General features: G+C 48.8%; 4 protein-coding genes across 4 annotated transcripts; 3 read left to right on the top strand and 1 right to left on the bottom strand.

The window, feature by feature from the left end:
- Positions 1 to 5,415: 5,415 nt before the first annotated feature.
- On the top strand, positions 5,416 to 6,098 carry EI90DRAFT_675315 (uncharacterized protein). The gene is made up of 2 exons (XM_039067948.1): positions 5,416 to 5,483; positions 5,557 to 6,098. Exon 2 carries the CDS (start codon positions 5,671 to 5,673, stop codon positions 6,028 to 6,030), a length of 360 nt encoding a protein of 119 aa, XP_038916907.1. The 5' UTR covers positions 5,416 to 5,483; positions 5,557 to 5,670; the 3' UTR covers positions 6,031 to 6,098.
- Positions 6,099 to 11,059: 4,961 nt separating this feature from the next.
- On the top strand, positions 11,060 to 14,448 carry EI90DRAFT_3145331 (uncharacterized protein; the record flags this gene model as incomplete). The annotated part of the gene is made up of 17 exons (XM_039065273.1): positions 11,060 to 11,252; positions 11,325 to 11,348; positions 11,405 to 11,442; positions 11,503 to 11,600; positions 11,681 to 12,053; positions 12,119 to 12,233; positions 12,294 to 12,421; positions 12,477 to 12,517; positions 12,577 to 12,809; positions 12,862 to 12,972; positions 13,000 to 13,099; positions 13,151 to 13,290; positions 13,352 to 13,471; positions 13,525 to 13,723; positions 13,777 to 13,941; positions 13,995 to 14,283; positions 14,341 to 14,448. The coding sequence occupies 17 exons, from the start codon at positions 11,060 to 11,062 to the stop codon at positions 14,446 to 14,448; spliced, it is 2,475 nt and encodes an 824-aa protein (XP_038916906.1).
- A 151-nt stretch (positions 14,449 to 14,599) lies between these two features.
- On the bottom strand, positions 14,600 to 16,656 carry EI90DRAFT_674164 (armadillo-type protein). Its single transcript, XM_039067945.1, has 11 exons — positions 16,553 to 16,656; positions 16,395 to 16,488; positions 16,051 to 16,330; positions 15,802 to 15,983; positions 15,603 to 15,748; positions 15,465 to 15,536; positions 15,260 to 15,406; positions 15,080 to 15,208; positions 14,908 to 15,021; positions 14,747 to 14,856; positions 14,600 to 14,682 (listed from the first exon to the last, which is right to left on the bottom strand). Exons 1-10 carry the CDS (start codon positions 16,553 to 16,555, stop codon positions 14,815 to 14,817), a joined length of 1,209 nt encoding a protein of 402 aa, XP_038916905.1. The 5' UTR covers positions 16,556 to 16,656; the 3' UTR covers positions 14,600 to 14,682; positions 14,747 to 14,814.
- Positions 16,657 to 16,758: 102 nt separating this feature from the next.
- EI90DRAFT_3122362 (uncharacterized protein) lies at positions 16,759 to 19,246 on the top strand (the record flags this gene model as incomplete). The annotated part of the gene is made up of 11 exons (XM_039063496.1): positions 16,759 to 17,056; positions 17,108 to 17,285; positions 17,343 to 17,478; positions 17,573 to 17,704; positions 17,764 to 17,787; positions 17,852 to 17,938; positions 17,989 to 18,082; positions 18,140 to 18,272; positions 18,335 to 18,533; positions 18,592 to 18,925; positions 18,984 to 19,246. 11 exons carry the CDS (start codon positions 16,759 to 16,761, stop codon positions 19,244 to 19,246), a joined length of 1,878 nt encoding a protein of 625 aa, XP_038916904.1.
- Between the last annotated feature and the right edge of the window lie 119 nt (positions 19,247 to 19,365).

Raw genomic sequence — 19,365 nt, 5'->3', positions numbered from 1 at the left:
TAAAATGATCAATGATTGTACAGATCATATCAAATGCGCCATGTCGGGTTTTCGAGAGTGGCAACGGGCCTAGGAAATCAATTCCCACAGATTCCCAAGGTTGTGATGGGATCGGTAAGGTTTTCAGGAGGCCGAATGGTGCCGTTGTACGAGATTTTGTCGTTGCGCAAACTGGGCAAGACAGACAGAATTTACGTGCGTCCCGCAAAATGTTTTTCCACCAGACATGACGACGAAGGTAGATCGTCGTTTTCTCAGGACCTAAGTGAGCTAGAATGGAATGTGCATGAGAGATGACAATCTCACGTAGCGATCGCGCACCATATGATACGTTCGGTATGCAGAGTACAGTGAATTGACCATTATTCATGAATATCAGCATCTTTCCTTCCGCGTCCTTGGCGACTGAGAAATTAGGGAAATATAGTGGGTTGTCGATAATCCTCGCGAAGAACGGGTCTGAATAGTACTTATCGGTAATAAAATCCGGTAGCACAAGGCCTGGCTCGGAGTCTGATACCAATGTTATGAGTCCTGGAGGTGTCTCAGCGTACTCGGACTGCAATTCCGAATGGACTTGGTTTGAGGTAGAACCCGTTGCTTGGGTATCCTCATCTGTGGTGCTTTTTCGCATGTGGGCGGGTATTTTGATTTTGATTTTCAAAGCCTCCTGGGGTTGCTCTTCTAAGGCTTCTTGTGTGACGGGTGATGGTTCTGGTTCGTCATCCTGAGAGCCTAGGGTCGCGGGTTTCTTTCCGGTTCTCTTCTTCCTAGGTGGTTTGGGTGGACGAATACGCAACCTGCGTGGTTCGGAGACTGCAGGGCCTGTGATTAGTGTGGCTGTGTACACTCTATCCGTCGTTGTTCCAGCATCATTGTCCTCCATAGTCTCTGACACGAATTCAGAGGGGGCACGTAATGTCCCCAGTGACTCATCACTGTATATTCGTGATAGGGAATCTGAGAATGAATTTTGTTCACCGGGTAGATAGTTGATTGAAAAGTCAAAATCACTCAATGCATCCAGCCAGCGAGCTTGACGCTGCGATAAATTCCGTTGTGATTTCAGGAATTCCAACGGCTTGTGATCTGTGAACAGTCTGAACTTACAGCCTAACAATTGGTCGCGAAAGCGCTTTAGTGACTCAATAATAGCCAATAATTCTCGCTCATGGACAGGGTAATTTTGTTGCGTCGGAGTGAACTTCCCGGACCAGAAACACGCAATCTGGGCTGTTTCCAGGTTGTCCCCTTGACTTAAGACACCACCTGCTCCTGTTAATGAGGCGTCTGTAACTAGGTTGATTGCCGGAGCATTTTCTGAGTAGTCCAGAGGTTTTCTATGGTGATCACGGAAATTCTGGACAATTTCCTTAATTTGCTCGAATGCCCGTTGATGGGTCTCATCCCATTTCCAAACTTTCTTGGCACTAGTTAATGGTGTCAGTACACCCATGGGGATCCTAATTCCTTTGCAGTTGGGTGCTAGGTATCCTACCGCTCCCAAGAACCCGTGTAGGAGCGATGCGTTCGTGGGGATTTTCCAATTCTGTACGCAATTTACTTTGTTTGGGTCCATTTTGATGCCGTTCCTGTCAATCACATGACCTAAGATTTTTAGTTCGTCGGCAAAGAATTGTAATTTATCTGGTGTTGACAAGTAGAATTTCTCTTTTTCCAGTAACCGGAAAACTGTTCGGCAATGTCCGATGTGTTCACTGATTGAATTGGAATAGATTATTATGTCATCCAGATACGGGTCTACCCATTTCCCTATGTATGGGCCAAACATGTGACACATGGTCATCTGCCATGTTGCGGCAGCGTTCTTGTCTCCTTGGCACATGACCCGACTCTTCATCACACCGTCCGGAGTGATTATTAAATTCTTTACCTCGTCCGCGGGGTCAACTCTCATTTGTTCATAGGCATCTCGTCCATCTACTATAGACACAAATTTATGCCGAGCTACTCTATCTAGTATAGCTCTTATGTCTGGGAGTGGAGATGACATCGGGACCGTGTTTTCATTAATCTCGCGCTTGTCTATCACTGTGCGGATGCGGATTTCCCCGTTGGGTCCTGGTTTTTTCTTGAGTACCAGTAATGGCATTCCGTTTGTTCCGTTGTAGTAGACCCATCGGCCTGATTTCAACATGACATCGCGCTTTTTCTCCCATAATGCGCGCAGTGGTTCCGGGCACATTGCCCGTCTGAATCTGTAAATCTTGTTTTCATCCTTTAGTGGGATTCTGTGATTAATATCACGTAAAGGTGGTAGGGGTGTTTCATCGAAAGGCTTACATAGGTGGGCTGCTTCCTCTCTAAGCATCTGCCTCAGTTTCTCTAAGTCGCGGTCAATCAGCACGGAAGTCACGGATGGTATCACCACCGAGTCTTCCTTCCTAAGGGGTAGTGGATTTGCGGATCCGATCCGTAGTCGCGGTGGGTTAAGTCCAAGTAGCACGGAATGTTGGTATAGGAAAGGGGTACCTAAAATGACATCGTAGTCATGAATGTTCATCACATCAAACCGCTTTGTACAGTTAATGTCTTCGTATTTGAACGAAACCGATGCCTCCAGTTGGACGTTGACCCTTGAGCCTGTAACTGCCAGTTGAACGGGGAGGATGGTTGATAGTTTTGTCGTTGGGATTTTGAGTTGGTCTACGCATGTAGTGGAAATGAAATCAGCCAGTGAACCAGAGTCTATGAGGGTTCGGCAAATATGACCGTTAACTTGTGCTTTAATCACCATTCCCTTCGGTAGGATGCGTGTAACATCTTTGGGAGTGGCAGTTGTGCGCTCAAGACCGTCAGTTAGTTTTGCACCCTCCTTTCGGAGTTTGTCCCCTCTAGATTTAGCAGCATTAGCTTCAATATAATCCACTTTGCTCATCATCGATAAGCTTATTGCATAGATGTTTCCTGAGCAATCTCCCTCTATCAAACTTTCTAGTTCGTTTATGTTCACAGAGCGCGCGCTCACGCTCGGGGTCTCTTTAGTTACTGGGCAGTCCTTCGCTAAGTGTCCTGATTGTTTACAGTTGAAGCATAGGCCCTTGGCCCTTAGCTCATCACTTTCTTCTTTCGATAGTTTCGTTCTTGAGGATCTGCTCCTGCGCCCTCCAGACCTTTTGTCACCGTCTTTTTCTTTTTTCTCTTCACCCTGCCTAGCGGGCTTGTTATCTTTTTCGGATTTCTTGTTTTCTTTCTCAGGTGGGCGCTTGTCCTTTCCACGTTCGCCTTGTCGGTTCTGGTTTCTTTTGCGATTCTCTTCATACCTGACCATTTTCTTGGCTCTTTCGGCATTCATGGCGATCGCTTTTAAATCATCTATGTTCCCAGTGTCAGGACTAAATCCATAATCTAATAATTTGATGCGATAGTATTGATCCAGTCCGTTGAACACCCGTTGCACAAATTGCCTATCCGTGATGTCGCTTATTCTGTTTCTGATGCGGTCCATTTCCCTGACATATTCCTGAACCGAGGAATCACGTTGCATCCAACGTTCGAAACGATCTCGTTGAATTTGTCGGAATTCTGGTGGGAAACATTCATCAAACAGTGCTTTGACGGCTGATTTGAGAGTCCAATCTCGCGGAGTCAGAGCGATAGTTGATACGAACCATGTTGCGGCCTTGCCACACAACATGTGTTGGAGGTGTTTGACCTCATCTCGTCTGTGTACTTTGTTTAGTTCAAAATAAGTTCTTACTCCTGCCAGCCAAACTTCGAACTTATCGTAGTTGGCTTCACCGTTATACGGGTCTGGTCCTTTGACCTTGACATGCGGGCTTCGGTGTTTATCCTTCTTCAGTAGGGCCAGGAGGAGGCTGGACTCGTTCCTTAGGCTTAGTCTGTTCAACTTGCCTAGTTTTAGAAGGTCCGAGTCGTTGGAGTGTATCGTACTAGTTCTTATTGATGGGTTCGATGACGAAGAACTTCCGTCGCTGCTGTCATCGGAAGGGTCTGACAGGGTCAATTGTTTGGCTAGGAAAGAGGAAGGGGGAACAAATGTTGAAGCTCTAGGTACTTTCAACGTCGTATAGTTTTGAACGTCCGCTTCGGTCTTGGACTTCCCTTCGGACTTGTCCCTTCTAGGTGTCATCGATTTACGTTTAAGGGCCTTGTGTTTGGCCAGTCTGTGAGACGCTAGTCCGTTGACGATAGTCTCGGAGTCAGCATGTTTCTCAAATAGTTTACGGACTTGAGTGGATAACTCATCTGAGTCCTTGTTGTCGTCGTAGTCATTGATGCCCATTGATTGTACGGGTGGTGGGGTGGGCGAACGTATCTCACGTCCTTTTCCTTTCTCTGTTGATGTGGACGCGCGAGGTGTTTGTGTTTCCGTGGCTGAGTATAGTCGAGCGCTTCCAGCGTCAGAACGGGTATCAGTCCATAGATCTGGCGTTCGCGGTTCAGGTTCGTATTTGATTACCTGTTCTCTAAAGCGAAGTATCTTGTTAAGAGCCTCATCGGGCATCGCGAGTACGTCCGATAGTGAGAGTGTTTTCGCGTTGAGTTGGGCAAAGGGATCGAAAGAGGGTGGACTCTGGGGAACGGGTGGTTCTGGTTCGCCACGGTACCTTGTATGTAGATTGGAGTCACTCACAATGGACATATTTTCTTCTCCGCTCGAGGTATCGCTAGCTTCAGTGCTGCGAGCATCTTTCGCGAGACGGAGGTCCTCCATATAGTAACGAGAGGACGTTACAGGGCTTGTACCTGTAACCGCTATTCCCGCGCTCTCCATGGGGCTGGTCCCCAGAGCAGCCGGATCTACGCGTCGTTTCTCTACGGGGCTGGTCCCCGGAGCTGCTAATACCGCGCTCTCGACAGGGTTGGTTCCTGGAGCTGCTGGGTATGCGCTCTGATTCTCTACAGGGTTGTACCCCGGAGCCGCTGGTGCTGCGCTCTCCACGGGACTAATTCCCGGAGCTGCTAGCCCCGCGCTTTTCAAAGTTGGAAAGCTACTCACCAGATATGTCTCATATCCTTCGTTCTTGTTAGCTTGTCCTACGTCTAGATCGAGTCCTTTTGTCGTAACTAGATCGTCCTGTTCACTAGGTATCTTGAGAGACAGCTCGGTATTCTCTACCGACAGGCTCCCATCGTGCACAATAGGTTGGTTAGTAACCGGTTCTGGCGCCAAAGCGTCTACTGAGGTTGATCGGCCACGTCGGCTCACCAGTGGGACGTAGCCTCGACCACTCCTCAGGTTCATCATCGCGTTGCAACTAAAGTCGTGAGAGGTGGGTAAAGCTTAAGGTGGCCGGCCTTAAGCTCGGGATTCGGAAGTGAGGGTTAGATCGGTTTAGATCGGTGTAGATCGAGAGTGTGTAGGTAGCGAAAAAATGTGAGGGACCTTAACGTCGGCAGAGGCCGGCGATTGAGTTCAGGTGGTTAAGGGACTCACGAAATCTTAGGGTAATCGAAAGTCGCTGAACCAAAGTCGAACTCGATATTACACTAGGGGTGTAAGTACAAGATCTCTGCTTTTCCTATCTACTAAGGTTCTAGCTTATATACGGTTCTCTACGCTTATGTAAGCTTATCGCTTACAGAATCGTCCGCATCAACACTTTGACGAGACTTGTGTGCCCCGGGTCACGGCGATTGTGCCTTTTAATTTCTCTCACGCCATTTCCGCTGACGGCTCTTCGCATGCTGATCTATCCTCTGGGTTTATTGTTCTTTACTTCGATAAGTTATCTTATTTTTCCCCTCTCGCGTCCGCTGTACGCTCCGGCCTCCGTGCTTTTCTTTTTCCTTTCTCGCGCCCGCGGTTGCGCTTCGGCATCCGTGCCTTCTTTCCTTTGCTTCGCGTCCGCTGTGCGCTTCGGCTTTCGTACCTTCCCTATTATTGTACGGCATCCGCTGTATGCCTTCATTTCAGCCTCGTATCCTGTCTGCTTTGTAGTCCTATCGTGTTCGAACCCTTTTCAGATATTTGGACAGAAAACTTCATGGCGTCCGATAGGAGGATCCCAGTCCTCGGCGAGCTGCCCCTTGTTAGCTCGGTGACTGTGGGATACATGGAACGCGAGGAATCCTCAAACAAAGTGAAGAGGATATTGCAAAGAATGCAGCGACTTCTTCCTTTGGACGCTCCTATTAACCGAGTGAACGAGTTGCAAGAGGGTGTGTATCGTTCAATTTGATGGATCCTCATGACACGAACAGTAGAGGGAGACACTGCCGCTCTCAAACTTGGCTAATCTGGTCAGCTCTGGGGATTATTACACATCGGCTTCGTGACTGCTCAATAAGAGGGTTGAACGCTCCAAATTCGCGCAAACGCTGCGAGATTGTTGGCTTCCAGTAGCAACGCCGATTGTCGGAGAGCCCTATGACTCCGATCCACCTATCAACTACCAATTGATGCTGTGGACGCAATGGGAAGGACTTGCACATCGAAGAGCCGATGCTAAAGGTGTTGCGATATCGTTAAGGTGCCAGTAGCCAAGTATAGCATCCAGGGAGCCAAACTCTGTTAGAATGTACGAGCATTTACATTCCAAGTCGATCGTAATTTCTGCAATATTTGGGATTCTTTGAATGATTTAGGATCGTATCAGCAAAACTTATGCAGAGATGTTGTCTTGGTAGCACTCACAATCTTGTTGGCTGCTACATACAAATGTACAGTTGGTGCGATCCACATCTCGACGGAAATGACCCTGAGGCCTGAGACACTTTGGGCCCTAGAATGAGTAGAATTGCTGATATTAGCATAGTAAACATTTTTTGATACATCGCTCTGACCTTTTTTTTTTGGTGGAACCTGCCCTCATACTTAATCGCGACGTGGGAGGGTTAGGGTTGAGGGCGACAGTGGCCTCTGGGCGGTTAGTCTCGGCGTTGCGTCGGAACTACACCAATGGGGAAATGCGTTTACGCACTGCCAGTGTGGGACTCGCCCATCACGGGGAATCGGGAACACCCACTATAACTCCCGTGCTCTTTAGCCACCCGTGTTGGCTGGGGGGCTGCCATAACATTGCCTCTTCCTTTCTACCTGAGTATTGTAGCTCAAGGGCCGTCAACTCTTGCTTCAGTTGTGCAGCGCCTTGCTGTCTATCCCTGCTGGAGACGTTTGACACTGAGTGTAACATTAAGTGAAGCGACGAACTTACGTTGAAGTTTGAGCCAGGACTGCCATCCAGACTTGGCATTGACAGCTGGATGGTAGCGTCGGAGGTTTTCATCACCTCCTGCAGTGTTTTTCTGCACTTCTGCGCACATGCTGCAGCGCTCGTTTCAGAAAATACTGGTTTGTGCATTGAGAAAACCTGCGATCCTAATAGCATGGAACAAAGAACATACTTTCACACTGAATGTCGTTCGTGACGCTAGCGTCATCGAGTATATCGCCAACGGAGTCCTGCTTCGCGGGATTTGAGTGCCCCCATAGGGTTTCTATGAAGCTCCCAATAAACGGTGGAAAAGGCTTGAGGATACAGTCTTTAGTAGTGGAGCCTCCTTGCAATTTTTGTGCAAATGAGCCTTCAGCCTGTAAGAACTCGTTTGTGCAGAAGTTTGCAGCAAGGACGGTTAATCCATCGGCATTGCTATCAACATCTAAGGACGATATTGGCATGTTAGACGTGTTTTCGGACATATCTTCCAATGGTGGCGTCCAATGGATGGGGGATTTCTCAATCAGAAATTTCAAAATCCTGACTTTGCATCCGAGAGATTGGCCTAAGGCAAGCAAGGAAGTGAGTCGTTCTATCTCGTTTACCCACCATTGCGCGTCCTCTGAGTTGGTTCACCCAAAGTTTCACGAAAGCGTGACCTACGCGGCCAGTGTGACATGCATTTTAGTATTTTGCGCTTGCTGTAACTGCTGTAAGGCGGGCGGTGTCTACCGGAATCCCGTTTATCGCATTTCAGCTATGAAGACTCCGCTGCACCATGCTACGATGTTAAATCGATGGAGTTTCAATGCGTATTTCACATCAATCCGGGACGATCACTGGATTTGGATTCAGGAGGTACATACATCCATTGCCCCAAGCAGAATCGGGTGTCAATCGACTGGACTGCATGTGCTGAACGGGCACAAACACCGTGGAACCGGTGGCTGTGCCAATTTTCCCGTTTAGACATAGTTAACAGGCACCCGAGGATCCAGTCCACCCCCAGATAATATCACATCATGAATGGATGTTTCCCTCTTGTACGCATGGTGTATAGAGTGAGGGAAGCCGCACTGGGGGCCGCGGGATACCAAGACAGAATTCACACACACACAGTGACACACCCGTTTTACCCCTCACGAGACCACAACTGTGTCGGTCCGAGACACAGTCCGAAGAACACTGAACAGTGGCCGACACGACAAGGAGAAAGACGGCATCAGTGTTTGGTGGCAGATTGGAGAGACGACCACGACTCTGCTTGTGTGTTTGGTTGAAAGAAAAAGGAGGGACAGGTTCAATTTTAACAGACCCTGGAATACCTGGCTCTTGCCTCTGGACTGTAAGACCTCCAGAAGGGTCATCCAATCTGCACGGTGAATGACCACGCCAGCAAGTGACGCCACTGATTCGGCACCCATGCAGAAGTCGAGAGCTGTGCCTCTGCAGACCAGAGAGCGCATCCAAAGAGTATGCCTGCGATTGAAGCTCAGACAACTGGGCAAGGAACCCAGGGTATCCCCGAATGGCCAAGAAATCTCGAGCGACTGAAAGGATTCCCGAGGATCTCATAAAGCCGACTGCAAAACGTTCAGTGATGATTCCCTCATGTGGCCGCACTGCCGCGTCAGAATGAAGCAACAAGATCACAATATGGTTCAAGGACCTCTGCGCACAGGCAACGCAACGGATGCATGGCATCTCGTTTTCTGTAGCTTTCGCTGCGTAACATCGTTGCATAGGGGTTTATATGTGCTATGTAAAGTCCTGTGACCCTAGGGGTCTCACTCGTTCTTGAGATGTGCATGATCATCGCAGTGAAAACGTTGGGAAACACGCAAAATCGGGAAAGTAGCTTGAAACCATCAGAGATGACATAACGACGGTTACGAAGAGTCACATACAGCACACCCCGGGATTCCCGCGAGCTTGCAGCGATCCCGGTGAACAAATGAGAGGTTAATGCCGCAGTCAGGTAGCCAATTTAACCAGGCTCGCCTGAGCGCCTAATTTGTTGCACGTTTGCGATAGCTACGTATTTCTTCCGGACAGCGATTCCTGCTCTTTGTCTGGACCACTGGCTTAAAAAAAAGGTTTGACTTTAAGACGCCCGGGGTTCGAAATACAACCCTCATGTGCTTGATATGAAAAGTGGAGTTCATGGGCTATATGGAATATTGTGCGCTAATAGAGGGCGCCGGAGCTATCTAAACGAATAGCGGCTGGTGCAACAGTCTAGACGGATTATGCGGATTATGCGGCGTCTGCCTGGGGCCAAGGCATGCAAAGAGCTGGAATTGTGATATTTATGGTTAACACATAGGCGACCTTGCTGAAAATGTCACAGCAACGATAACTATGCATCTGAGATCAAGGAGGACGTCGTCTTCATAAGGTTGGAAGCGCCAGCAGGACGTTTCCAGAAGGATAGGTGCGGGGCAAAACACCAAGATGAATGTATTCCGGTGTTCAAAATATTGCCGCAGTTGCCCCGCAAATTGAATACCCCATTTCGATGACCGATGCTGTGAGAAAGAAGGTCATTTGCTCGCACACGTTGAGAATTGACGCGTACACGGAGCCCAAGATGCTCTCGCAAAACCAGAATAGCGCTCCATGCCATAGGTCAATCAAGAGGTTATGCCAAGGAGCCTCGGATCGGAGAATCTTGCTGGAAGTGGTGAAGTGAAGCAGGGAAGCATACAGTTAGGGTTGTTTCCTTATATAACATTTGGGAGTCCTGAACGCTTCTCCCTTGTTGGGTGCCTCAGTGGCAGTACTTCGCAAGACTCGTACCGTCACCGGAACGGACTAAAGTTGCTTTCAACGGGCGTGGCCGATACAGAGTAGTTCGGACCGCCAGGAACTACCATATTGCACGCCCTGCCCGAAACCAATTCAGCAATTGGCAGCACCAGCACTGGCGACTGTTTCGACATAGCCTTTCCGGAGATTCGCAGCGTCCCGAGGAAGCCCTGAGAGCTACAACTGAGATAATCGCAGCGATAACGCCAACTGCGGGTGAGTAAGCAAGACTCTCCACGGAAATTTCGCCCCGGCCACCTGTGCGAACCGAAGAAATGTAATGTTCGTATTCTTCATCAGAGCGATGGCGAAATGCACACCATATTCAATTCCATCAACGATGAAATTACACACGAGATCAGGAAACTAATAGTTATCGAATATTCTTGCTTCTTGAATGGTCGCTCATTTGTTTGCTCCCAAAAGCAATTCGCGGGATTCGCAAACAATATCCGACACTAGTGTGAGAAGCCAGTTATCGCATGGCATGGAGTGAGGTGTCGGCTGACTATTTCCACCCGTAACCTCGGGCATTGGTCATGGTCAGCCTTGTATTCCCGGCATACGCAGACAGTCCCTCGGCATCGGATAGGGAGCATAGTAGTGGACAGAACTATGTTTAATCTGGCTAGTATCTGAGAAGGTTGAGGGTAGCACCCGTGAAGCGTCAAGAAGACACGCAAATGTCAACGCCTCAGAACCAGGCTCCGGCCCAAAACTTTGAGCAGAGAATGGCTGATGCCGAGATAGCTTAGCGCAGGGGACGGCCCTACACTAATTGAAGACGTTATTGCGAAAAGAGCTAGTTGTGTTCCAGTTCACTATTGAAGTAGGGAATACATACATAGACCCGGAGCGGTCCGCCCGTCCCCACATTTTCCCCTCCATCCTCGCTATTCGTCCTTGGACGGCCGTCATTTGGCGGCTGGAGGCGCCGGAACTCACAGCACAACTGTCCACCACCGTCCGTTATATTCTTCTGGTCGTTGGGAAGGCTTCTCTTTGCAATCCCGCCAGCACACTATCAAATCGATCCGACCCCGCAATTCCTAAGCGCGCCGCCTTCTTGCCCTGACGAGCTAAAGAAAGTTTAAGGTTACTTCAACATGTCCATGTCACCACGATCATCCAACAGTGATGGCGGGCCGCCGCCGAACAAGAGAAAACGCTCGTACGCTGGCACCAACAGCGCTGGATATGACAATTCGAGGGCGAACAATGAAGAACAGCCAAGAAATGGTATCCGCTATAACAATCCTCCTCCGCCTTCCTCACAACCAATGAACCACGTCCCAAAGCGTATGTTCTGAACATGCTCAGTCCTCCCAATACTTGTTTATGATTATGTTGCTGCTTTATTTTGGTGTCAAGGGGGATCAAGGGCTTGTACGAATTGTAAGTTGCTCTGTCCGATTACAAGCACCTGATTAACTGGTCCTACAAATACTTAGGCCGTCGCGGTAAAAACCGTTGCGAGTTTGAAGGAGAAGTATGATTCTCACTGTTGACATGTTATAGGTTTTTAACCAATTCCCCTCCCACATCCTAGGGCCCATGCAGGAGATGCAAACTCGCAAATTTGCCATGCATATTCGAAAAACCAGAGAGGAAACCTACTTTGCCACCCACAACCAGTATCGCCGTTGAGTGCGAAATTTCGGATCCCTTCGATTGACTGAGGATCGCTGACCTCTTTTGATGGCGTGTTCACGCATTTCCATTCATAGAAGAGTATCAAATCTTGAAAATCAATTCATGAGCATGCAGAGCCAGATTATTGCCATGCAGTCAACTCTTGATCGCATCCTCAGCACCATTCAAGGGGGTATCACCCTTCCAGCTATCAGTCACTCTCCCACCCACTATGTCAGCAACAGTAATGGCCATTCGCACAACGATTGTGCACACATTGAGCGTCTGTATAGTCCTGCCTTGCCTAATTCTTCCCTCATCCCATCTTCAGCCACCCGTAGCACCACTGGTCTCGATTCACGGCAGCTCTTCCAGGAGGAAAGTCACCTGAGAGGGTCTGTCGAGAACGGGTATGCGGTTCCAAACAGACAACAGAATTTCCCTCCTCTCCCCGGCTTTGCCCCTCCTGTAAGTATGAACACCGGGTTTAGGGGGTGCGTGGAGCATTAATATAAGACCCCTCAACCCCTCAGCCCCACAAATATGCAACGTACGGCATCGTCCCCAGTACGACACCTTCATCAGAAGACGAATCGGAAGACACTTTACCGAGAGCATCTTTGAATGCCCCTATCGAAGCGCTTCAAGGTATTCATACTCTGGACTTAAGTTCGAAGCGCCATCAAAATCACTATTTTTCCGGGATAGGGTTAGCGAATGCTGCAGCGGAGGTAGCTGCAGCTTCATCTTTATCTTCATCAAGGGCTCCCAAGCTACTGAGCCGAAAACGGGTAGAACCAATTCCACGCAATGCATTCCCAAGCGTGGTCGACAAGGTTGACCGGAATGATTTTGATTTGTGATATGCCTTGATCTTGTCCATTCTTACAGGGCCTAGTCTCGGAGACGGAAGCTCGCGAACTATATCACATGTGAGCTCGCCACGATGTCAGCATGCTTTTGAACTTCTAATTAGTTTCTGGCTCCGCAGCTTCTTTTCTGGCTGTCATCTATTCATTCCTCTTTTCGACCCATCATACGACACCTTCGAGTCGTTACGGTCGCGCACCCCATTCTGTTTTGATTCTATCCTGGCGGTTGCATCCAAAATCCGAGCAGGAAATGGTCAGCCAACCCAAACCCACTACCATTGTCTTGAGAACGCCCAAGGTATCGCAAGAAGCACTCTGTTTGGACCTATAGTACGGAAGGAGGCTGTCCAAGGTGTGCATTTGATGCCAGTCTCTTATTCCTTAGCTAATTCCCATGCCCCTAGCAATGCTTTTATTGGCTGCCTGGAGCCCTTCTGGATGGCTTCCTGGTGGTCATGCCATTCGCATGGCACTCGACCTTGGTCTTCATCGTGCCTTGGAGAAGCTTGCTGATAGTAATGCGAACGCATTGTCGAACGCAGCCGATCCCAATGTGCCCATTAAGAAGCGTAGTGAGGACGAAGAGAGAGATCTTGTTGTTTCCGCCAGGATTTGGCTCTGCTTATATTGGTTTGATCATCAGTGAGCCGTAATCCCAATTGTACTGATCTTGCCTCTTAACCACTTCGGCAGAATGAGCTTGGGCACCGGGCGCCCTGTGATTTTACGTGGCGGAAACAGTGTCAAGTATTGTGGGATCCTGCTAACTCATCCGATGGCTAGCCCGACAGATGTCAGATTGATCTCGCAAATTGAACTGATAGCCCAGAAGAGTTCGTGCTTCGGTGTGGAGTAGCCTGATTCAATGCACCACTAATATGCTCTCTTGTAAAGGTCAAATACATGAAACCCTGCTCTCTATGAATGGTCAGGTCGATAATTCGACATTGGCGTTCGTTCGCCGTGCCAGCATTGCTCTGGACAAATGGTGGGAAGAATGTGATGAACTTCACCGTATGTCGGTCTGGCCGGAAACCTTCCATGGCACTCATTCCGTTTTCATCCAGGTACGACAATGGACCCGGAGTCGCTTCTTCGCAAAATTCTCGCTGGGGATCTGCATTACGCCAAGTTGTGGCTCATTTGCGTGATTCTCCGGGGAGCATCGTGGGACAAGATGAGCTACGAACAGCGTGATCTCGCTTTCCAAGCTAAGGAGGCGGCTTCCGACTGCTTGAACACGTTCCTCGGATCTCCAGCGTATCGGTGGGACGGTCTGCGCCTGATTTATGTCCTTCATCGCTGACTTTGTTCAACAGTGCAGCTCTTAGATATGCGGTGCATGACAGCCTCGTGACAGCCGCGTTCTCTGGACTCTTCCTGCTGAAGATGGCCAATCTCTTCCCCCGAGAGGTGGATCTTTCGGGTATTATTGTTCAAGTGGAGCAGCTCGCGCAACTTTTTACCGAGGTTGCGGCTGAAAGGTCAGGCGAATCATTGGTCTTTGAGAGCCTGACATGTTGCTCATGTTTCACAGATACGCTCTTACCCTACGTCTCATGATAGCTAATCTACGACGGAAAGTAGGCTTAGCGACCGGTCAACAAACCCCCGTCCATCAGGAGCACGACCTTGCTGCTGTTGCATCCAGTGGCATATCTCTAGATCATAGTCATTTCGCCGAACACACGGCGAGTAATGATGAACTAGGTACCGTTCCTGCACAGGCTTCCTTACCCCCAGTCAGGCTACAAGATTTAACCTCTTCATACGCGAGCGATATGATGTTCAGCACTGCAACTATTCCGATGTGGTTACAAGAGACGGTGCGTGAATGCCTGTGTGCAAAAGTTTTCTTAGTCCTTATTAGCGGTGTTTCTCAGAGCCTCACCGACCTCAGTTTGCCTGTCAACGGCTCGGACGGAATATTTCTGCCCATAGGGTTCTCAAATCAGTGGCCTGGAGATGCGCGAACCTATCAGGCTTACTGAGATACGCTTGACGCCGGGCTACGTGGTGGAAGCTTCAAATATCCCTTGACCAGATTCGGTTCTGTCTGCTTGACCATGCTCCTAGAAGACACATTCTTGTCTGAAAGTAATTCACACATGATTCGAATATCTTTCTTTTTCGTCGTCGGGTTTTTTTTTTTTTGGTGAAGTCATTTTATGTTCCGGTAGACTCATGCACTGCATCGATATGTCGACGAGAATATCACAGCCTGTCTGTTATCACGGATCCCAGTTAAGGGAACATGCGCGCTTGGCGATACAGTCATATGTACTCAACATTGAAAATTGGAAAGAGCTCTAAGCGCTCACACTGAAAGATATATGAAGGTTCGTGGTAAGTGGGAGTTAATCAGCCCCATCAGATTCCTCTTCTTGTTCCTGAAGAGCCTAAATGCCAGTGTGGTCAGACGGAGATGACACATATGCATGGAGACCTGCCTTTACGAGAGCTTCCGTTTGCTTTAGGAAATGCTGACGCCCATTGGGCTTCGAGCCTTTCTGATACCAGTATATGATAGCTTGGTCTGATACACAGTCGGCGTTATACAAAACCTGATCCGTGTCGCGGGTTTACCAAAGAAACGGGAAAGGGGTGACGACAGGGACGAACTTTTAATATTTGGGGGAATGCTTTAAGGGCTTTGGTATCTTCATGGCAATACACTTGGATTACGTTGATTAGTGCTATTTGGGACTTTGAATTTGTAGAAGAGAAGGGCTCGATGATAGGGGCTAGTTGCTTTTAATATAGGGTGTTAGGAGGAGTGCTTCGAAGGAAAGCTTGACATACAGTTAGCTCTCGTCCAGCCACGGCCTCAACCGGTTCCGTGCGCGAAGTCCAGTCGCAGTAACTCATGAGCCCCGTCCAGATGCATTGAATGAAGTCGTTCTCGCTGAGAGCAGTCGACTTTTGATGATCTTTAAGGTAATTGATGACCTTGAGAATCCAGATTCGATGAAATCATAAGTTGTCGCCGATATTGAAGGGAACCTACGGCACTGTGGGGCTCTTCCTGTTCTAACATTTCTTTCATCTCCTTGATGATGGTCTCTTTGGTGAGGGCGTTCTGCTTCTTCACATAAGAATCCGCGATTTGGGCCAAACCTGCTTCCCTAAAGTATGAGTCAAGCACCTTAGGTGAGCGCTTGTTTGCGGGGAAGAAGAGAAGGATGTCTTTGATGTTTCCCTTTCTCAGGAGTGCGTTCACTTGTTCCACACTCAGATTTTGGTTCACAAACCACACCCGAAAAATTGCCGTCACAACAGTGAGGGAGACATCTAGTAGAAATAGTTGAAGCCGGCGGAGGGCAGCATCATCCGATGCAACCCACCATCCTTAACCAGATGATCCTTTGTAAGGCTCTGCAAGCAAGCTGATGTGACCATCGATTGCGCGATCAAGAGCGCTGTCGCAACGGCGAGCTTTTCCCTCTGAACTGGGTTCCACTTATATATGTATTGTAACAGATTTGGAAGAGACCGCTCTTCCAGTGGTTTCTGAAGATACTTGTATCTGAAAGCGACGATCGAGTTAGCAGAAGTCGTGAATGAGCGAGACGACATCAAAAAGTAGTACATGCCTTCTAATGAGACTGCTAAGCACGTTAACATAGTTCCTTATCTCTTCGACCTCCAGCGGCTCCTTAGCGTTGACAATTGAGAAGGGTGAGACAGGCGCTGCATCGTCGACGAAATTTCCACCCGGTTGGAGTAGACCACCAAAAAAAAGAATTTCGAAGAGAGAATCTGAATACTTGAGAAATTCGAGAGTAGAACTGGCGTTAGCTAATTTTGTGCTGAAAGCTTCGAAATCGCCAGGCTGTGTGGTATCGAGATGTTTATAGAGTTGATCGCGAAATACTGCGAGATCGGAGATAAGCTCCATCAACCGTAATCATGCTGGATGTCGCTACGGCTATCTGACCTTGCGGTTCGTGTTTAGCTTGAGCCTTGATAGCGCCTTTCTTAGCTTTGATTCGCACCCCTTGGAGGCTTGGTTTGGTGTTGGGTTGCTGAGACTACATGAGGATTGGATTAGGGAGAAATGCCCGTATTTTTTAAAAGAACATATCCAACCCATACCATACACTGGGGGGAAAGAGCGTTCGAAGGTCGACCTGGCTCTCAAGAGTCGTACACGGGTTGGAGAAGAATGCGCGCTGACAGATCAATTAAATCGGGCAGCTCCTGAAAATTAATGGGCGGGGCAGGGCACGTGAGCTCTGCTTGTCAAACGTCGTGGAGTGCGAAGCTCAGTTTGAGACATATTTCCGCTCGTCATTGCCCTAATGCCCTCAAAGCCTGTCGCCCTTACCGACTCTAGCTTTAGCCATAAAGCTCGGAACATGTTCTCTCGCTCACCTTCTTTGTCGAAAACACCGTCAATAACACGGAGATTTCTCTCTGGCTCCAGGGATTTGGGAAACGAAACTTCCCTCGCCCTCAAGTATCAATACGAAGCTGACAGGCTTCACGAGAGGGGGGATTGGGAGGGGGCCATCGATAAGTATCAGCAATGCACGAAGTATGCCCCCGAAAATGGCTATTTATGGACCAGCATGCAAGTTCTCCCATCTTCGTGGCTTTGTCAGTGAATTAACGTCAGGGAGCTTTGTTTGCACCTTCGTTGAATTATAGGGCTTCGTGCTACCTACACATGCAGCGGTGAGCCACCTGGCGTGTCGCCGTGGGCAGCGCTTGTCTTGACCTTTCGATTCCTCAGGTACAACGATGCCATCACCAGTGCTCGGAAAGCGATCAATATAAATTCACTTAATGCCAAAGCATGGAGTCAAGTCGCCGAAGCGTACGGAAGGTTGGTTCTTTCATTCGAATCAGCCGGTTCGGAACATCTCATTACCTATGCCTCAAGGCTCGAACAATGGAACAGCGCGTTCGAAGCCTACGACCATGCGATATCGTTATTGAAATCACAACAGCCCCCCGATGACAAGCTGCGGGGTGAGGTGCAGTTGAGCTACAGCGAGGCAAAGAAACGTGCTAAACATGTATGTGAGCAGTGTGGCTGTTTCAAATCTTAGACTCCGTTCGGGCCGCGATCTGATGCATGCTTCTACTCTGTTTTCATTTTGCACTCTGTAGCGGGGGGAGGACGCCTCGAGGCAACTTGTAAGCGCACCGACTGGTCAACAGTCGTGGGAATTGGCTGCATCAATCGCAGCTCAATTCAAATCATTGCCCCGATCACAGCAAGAGGAGACCAGTACAAGCGCAGTAATTTTCTGACTTCCTCAAACTAATTTCAATCTCATATTTACCCGTTTTCTTCCCAGTACGTTATTTTAGAAGCCCATGAAGTATGTCTAATCGCTATCTGGTTCCATGTTGCAAAACGCTCGATCTGAATCACACCTTATGTAGGAATTCAAAAAGGGCTACTCCCTTATCCAGGAAATAAAGGAGGTACCACTGCCTGGGGGAGGTACTGGGATATCAGGGAATCCCCAGGTGGGCACACCTGTTACCCTTGAGTGCTATTTGTCTTGAACTTTCACCAGGCTATTGCCTACATGACTAATGGCATTGTACGTGACGATCGATGTTTTTATATGGAAGACAGTGAGACGTTTTTGAGGCAATTGGCAGCTCAAGGTGCGTACGCCAGTCGTCTTAACGTCTCAGGTCTGAAGCCGAATGTGTTGTTGACAGCACAATTCGAGATTATTCGGTCTGACGCGTGGGATCTGAGTGCGACAGATGAAACAGTGATCAGAGAGGCGAAAGGGCGCCAAGTAGCCCGGGGATGGGACGATGTGCGTCCAGCATTAAGTACAACAGTCAGGTCAGCTGTGTGTTATTCCCGCCACTAATGTGTGGGGAATGCTCATTTCAGACTCCCTACAGAGTGTGGATTTTGAATGCTCACATATCGCAAGGTCTTGCCCAGTATGGTCAGGCTGTGGGGCTATATAAGCGCGCTCTAGCCGTTCTTGACTGGGGACGGAAGGAGTGGGCTGATGCAAACCGGAAGGAGCGGGGGGCTATTTTTGACTCGACTTTTGTTCGCGGGGTCAGGGTTCTGTACGTTCAAACTCTGGTCAAAGTGAGCACATTTTGTCCCATTCAAGCTGTCTACGAAATATGATTGATGATTGGATCAGGCGTACGAGCAAACTATGAGCGATAAATCCCATCCTTACAACCTTCGTGAAATTATGGAGGTTGCTGATCGAATACAAGCCGATTGTCGGGATCGCCCAGTCAAGAAGATCCTGTCGTCCGGCAAGCCCGCCTCCATCGTGTTTATACAGTCATATCAACGATATCCAGAGGGAAAGGCACGGTTGTGCAAAGCATATTATTACCTTCAACAGGGGAGGAGGGCGATTCTGGATGGTGGCGACCGAGCAGATGCCTACCGAGATCTACGGCTAAGTGCAAATGAATATCGGAATGCCAAGGAGTACTTCCCGAGGGATGATGAGTATTATTCTAGTGAGCTATTCGCTGTCTCGGCCTATTTCCAGCTCTCACCCAGCCCCCATTCGTTCAGTTTGTCTCGCCAATGCCCTTGAAGCATTGTTCATGAGCAAGACCCCGCTTGTTGAAACTTCCGCAATCATCACTGAGCTTCGCTCTGCCTGGGCAGTGTCACTAAAAATTTGGGGCCAGTCCTCTTATGCTACAGGGGGCGGCAGAGCCAAGATCGAGCGCCTATTCCAATTTCAAGACAATGCCTTAAAAGCTGTCGCTGATGGGGCCGGCGCAATCGGGGATCGGATTGTCCCTGGCCGCCTTGGGAATAGGATCCTTTGAGCCAACAAGAATTATCTACATAAACGGATTCGGCCTTTTTTCCTGCTTTGCTTATTCTGGTTTTGTTATATATAGCTTGGTTTGGCTGCGATTGCAGACCATGGGTGTCATGTTGGCTG

This window comes from Cantharellus anzutake, assembly GCF_015039405.1.
Source record: "Cantharellus anzutake strain C23 chromosome Unknown EI90scaffold_19, whole genome shotgun sequence".
In the NCBI taxonomy this organism is placed as follows: Eukaryota; Fungi; Basidiomycota; class Agaricomycetes; order Cantharellales; family Hydnaceae; genus Cantharellus; species Cantharellus anzutake.
The sequence above is the reverse complement of the archived record's forward strand: the minus strand, read 5'-3'. Positions and strand labels throughout refer to the sequence as shown.

Bases quoted from the DNA above. Each gene is read 5' to 3' on its own strand.
- EI90DRAFT_674164 (XM_039067945.1), bottom strand. The intron at 16,331-16,394 runs GTCAGATAGCCG...CCGATCTCGCAG, and splicing joins AGCTAAACACGAACCGCAAG to TATTTCGCGATCAACTCTAT. The intron at 15,749-15,801 runs GTGGGTTGCATC...TATTTCTACTAG, and splicing joins GGATCATCTGGTTAAGGATG to ATGTCTCCCTCACTGTTGTG.
- EI90DRAFT_675315 (XM_039067948.1), top strand. From the start codon at position 5,671: ATGCTGATCTATCCTCTGGGTTTATTGTTCTTTACTTCGATAAGTTAT.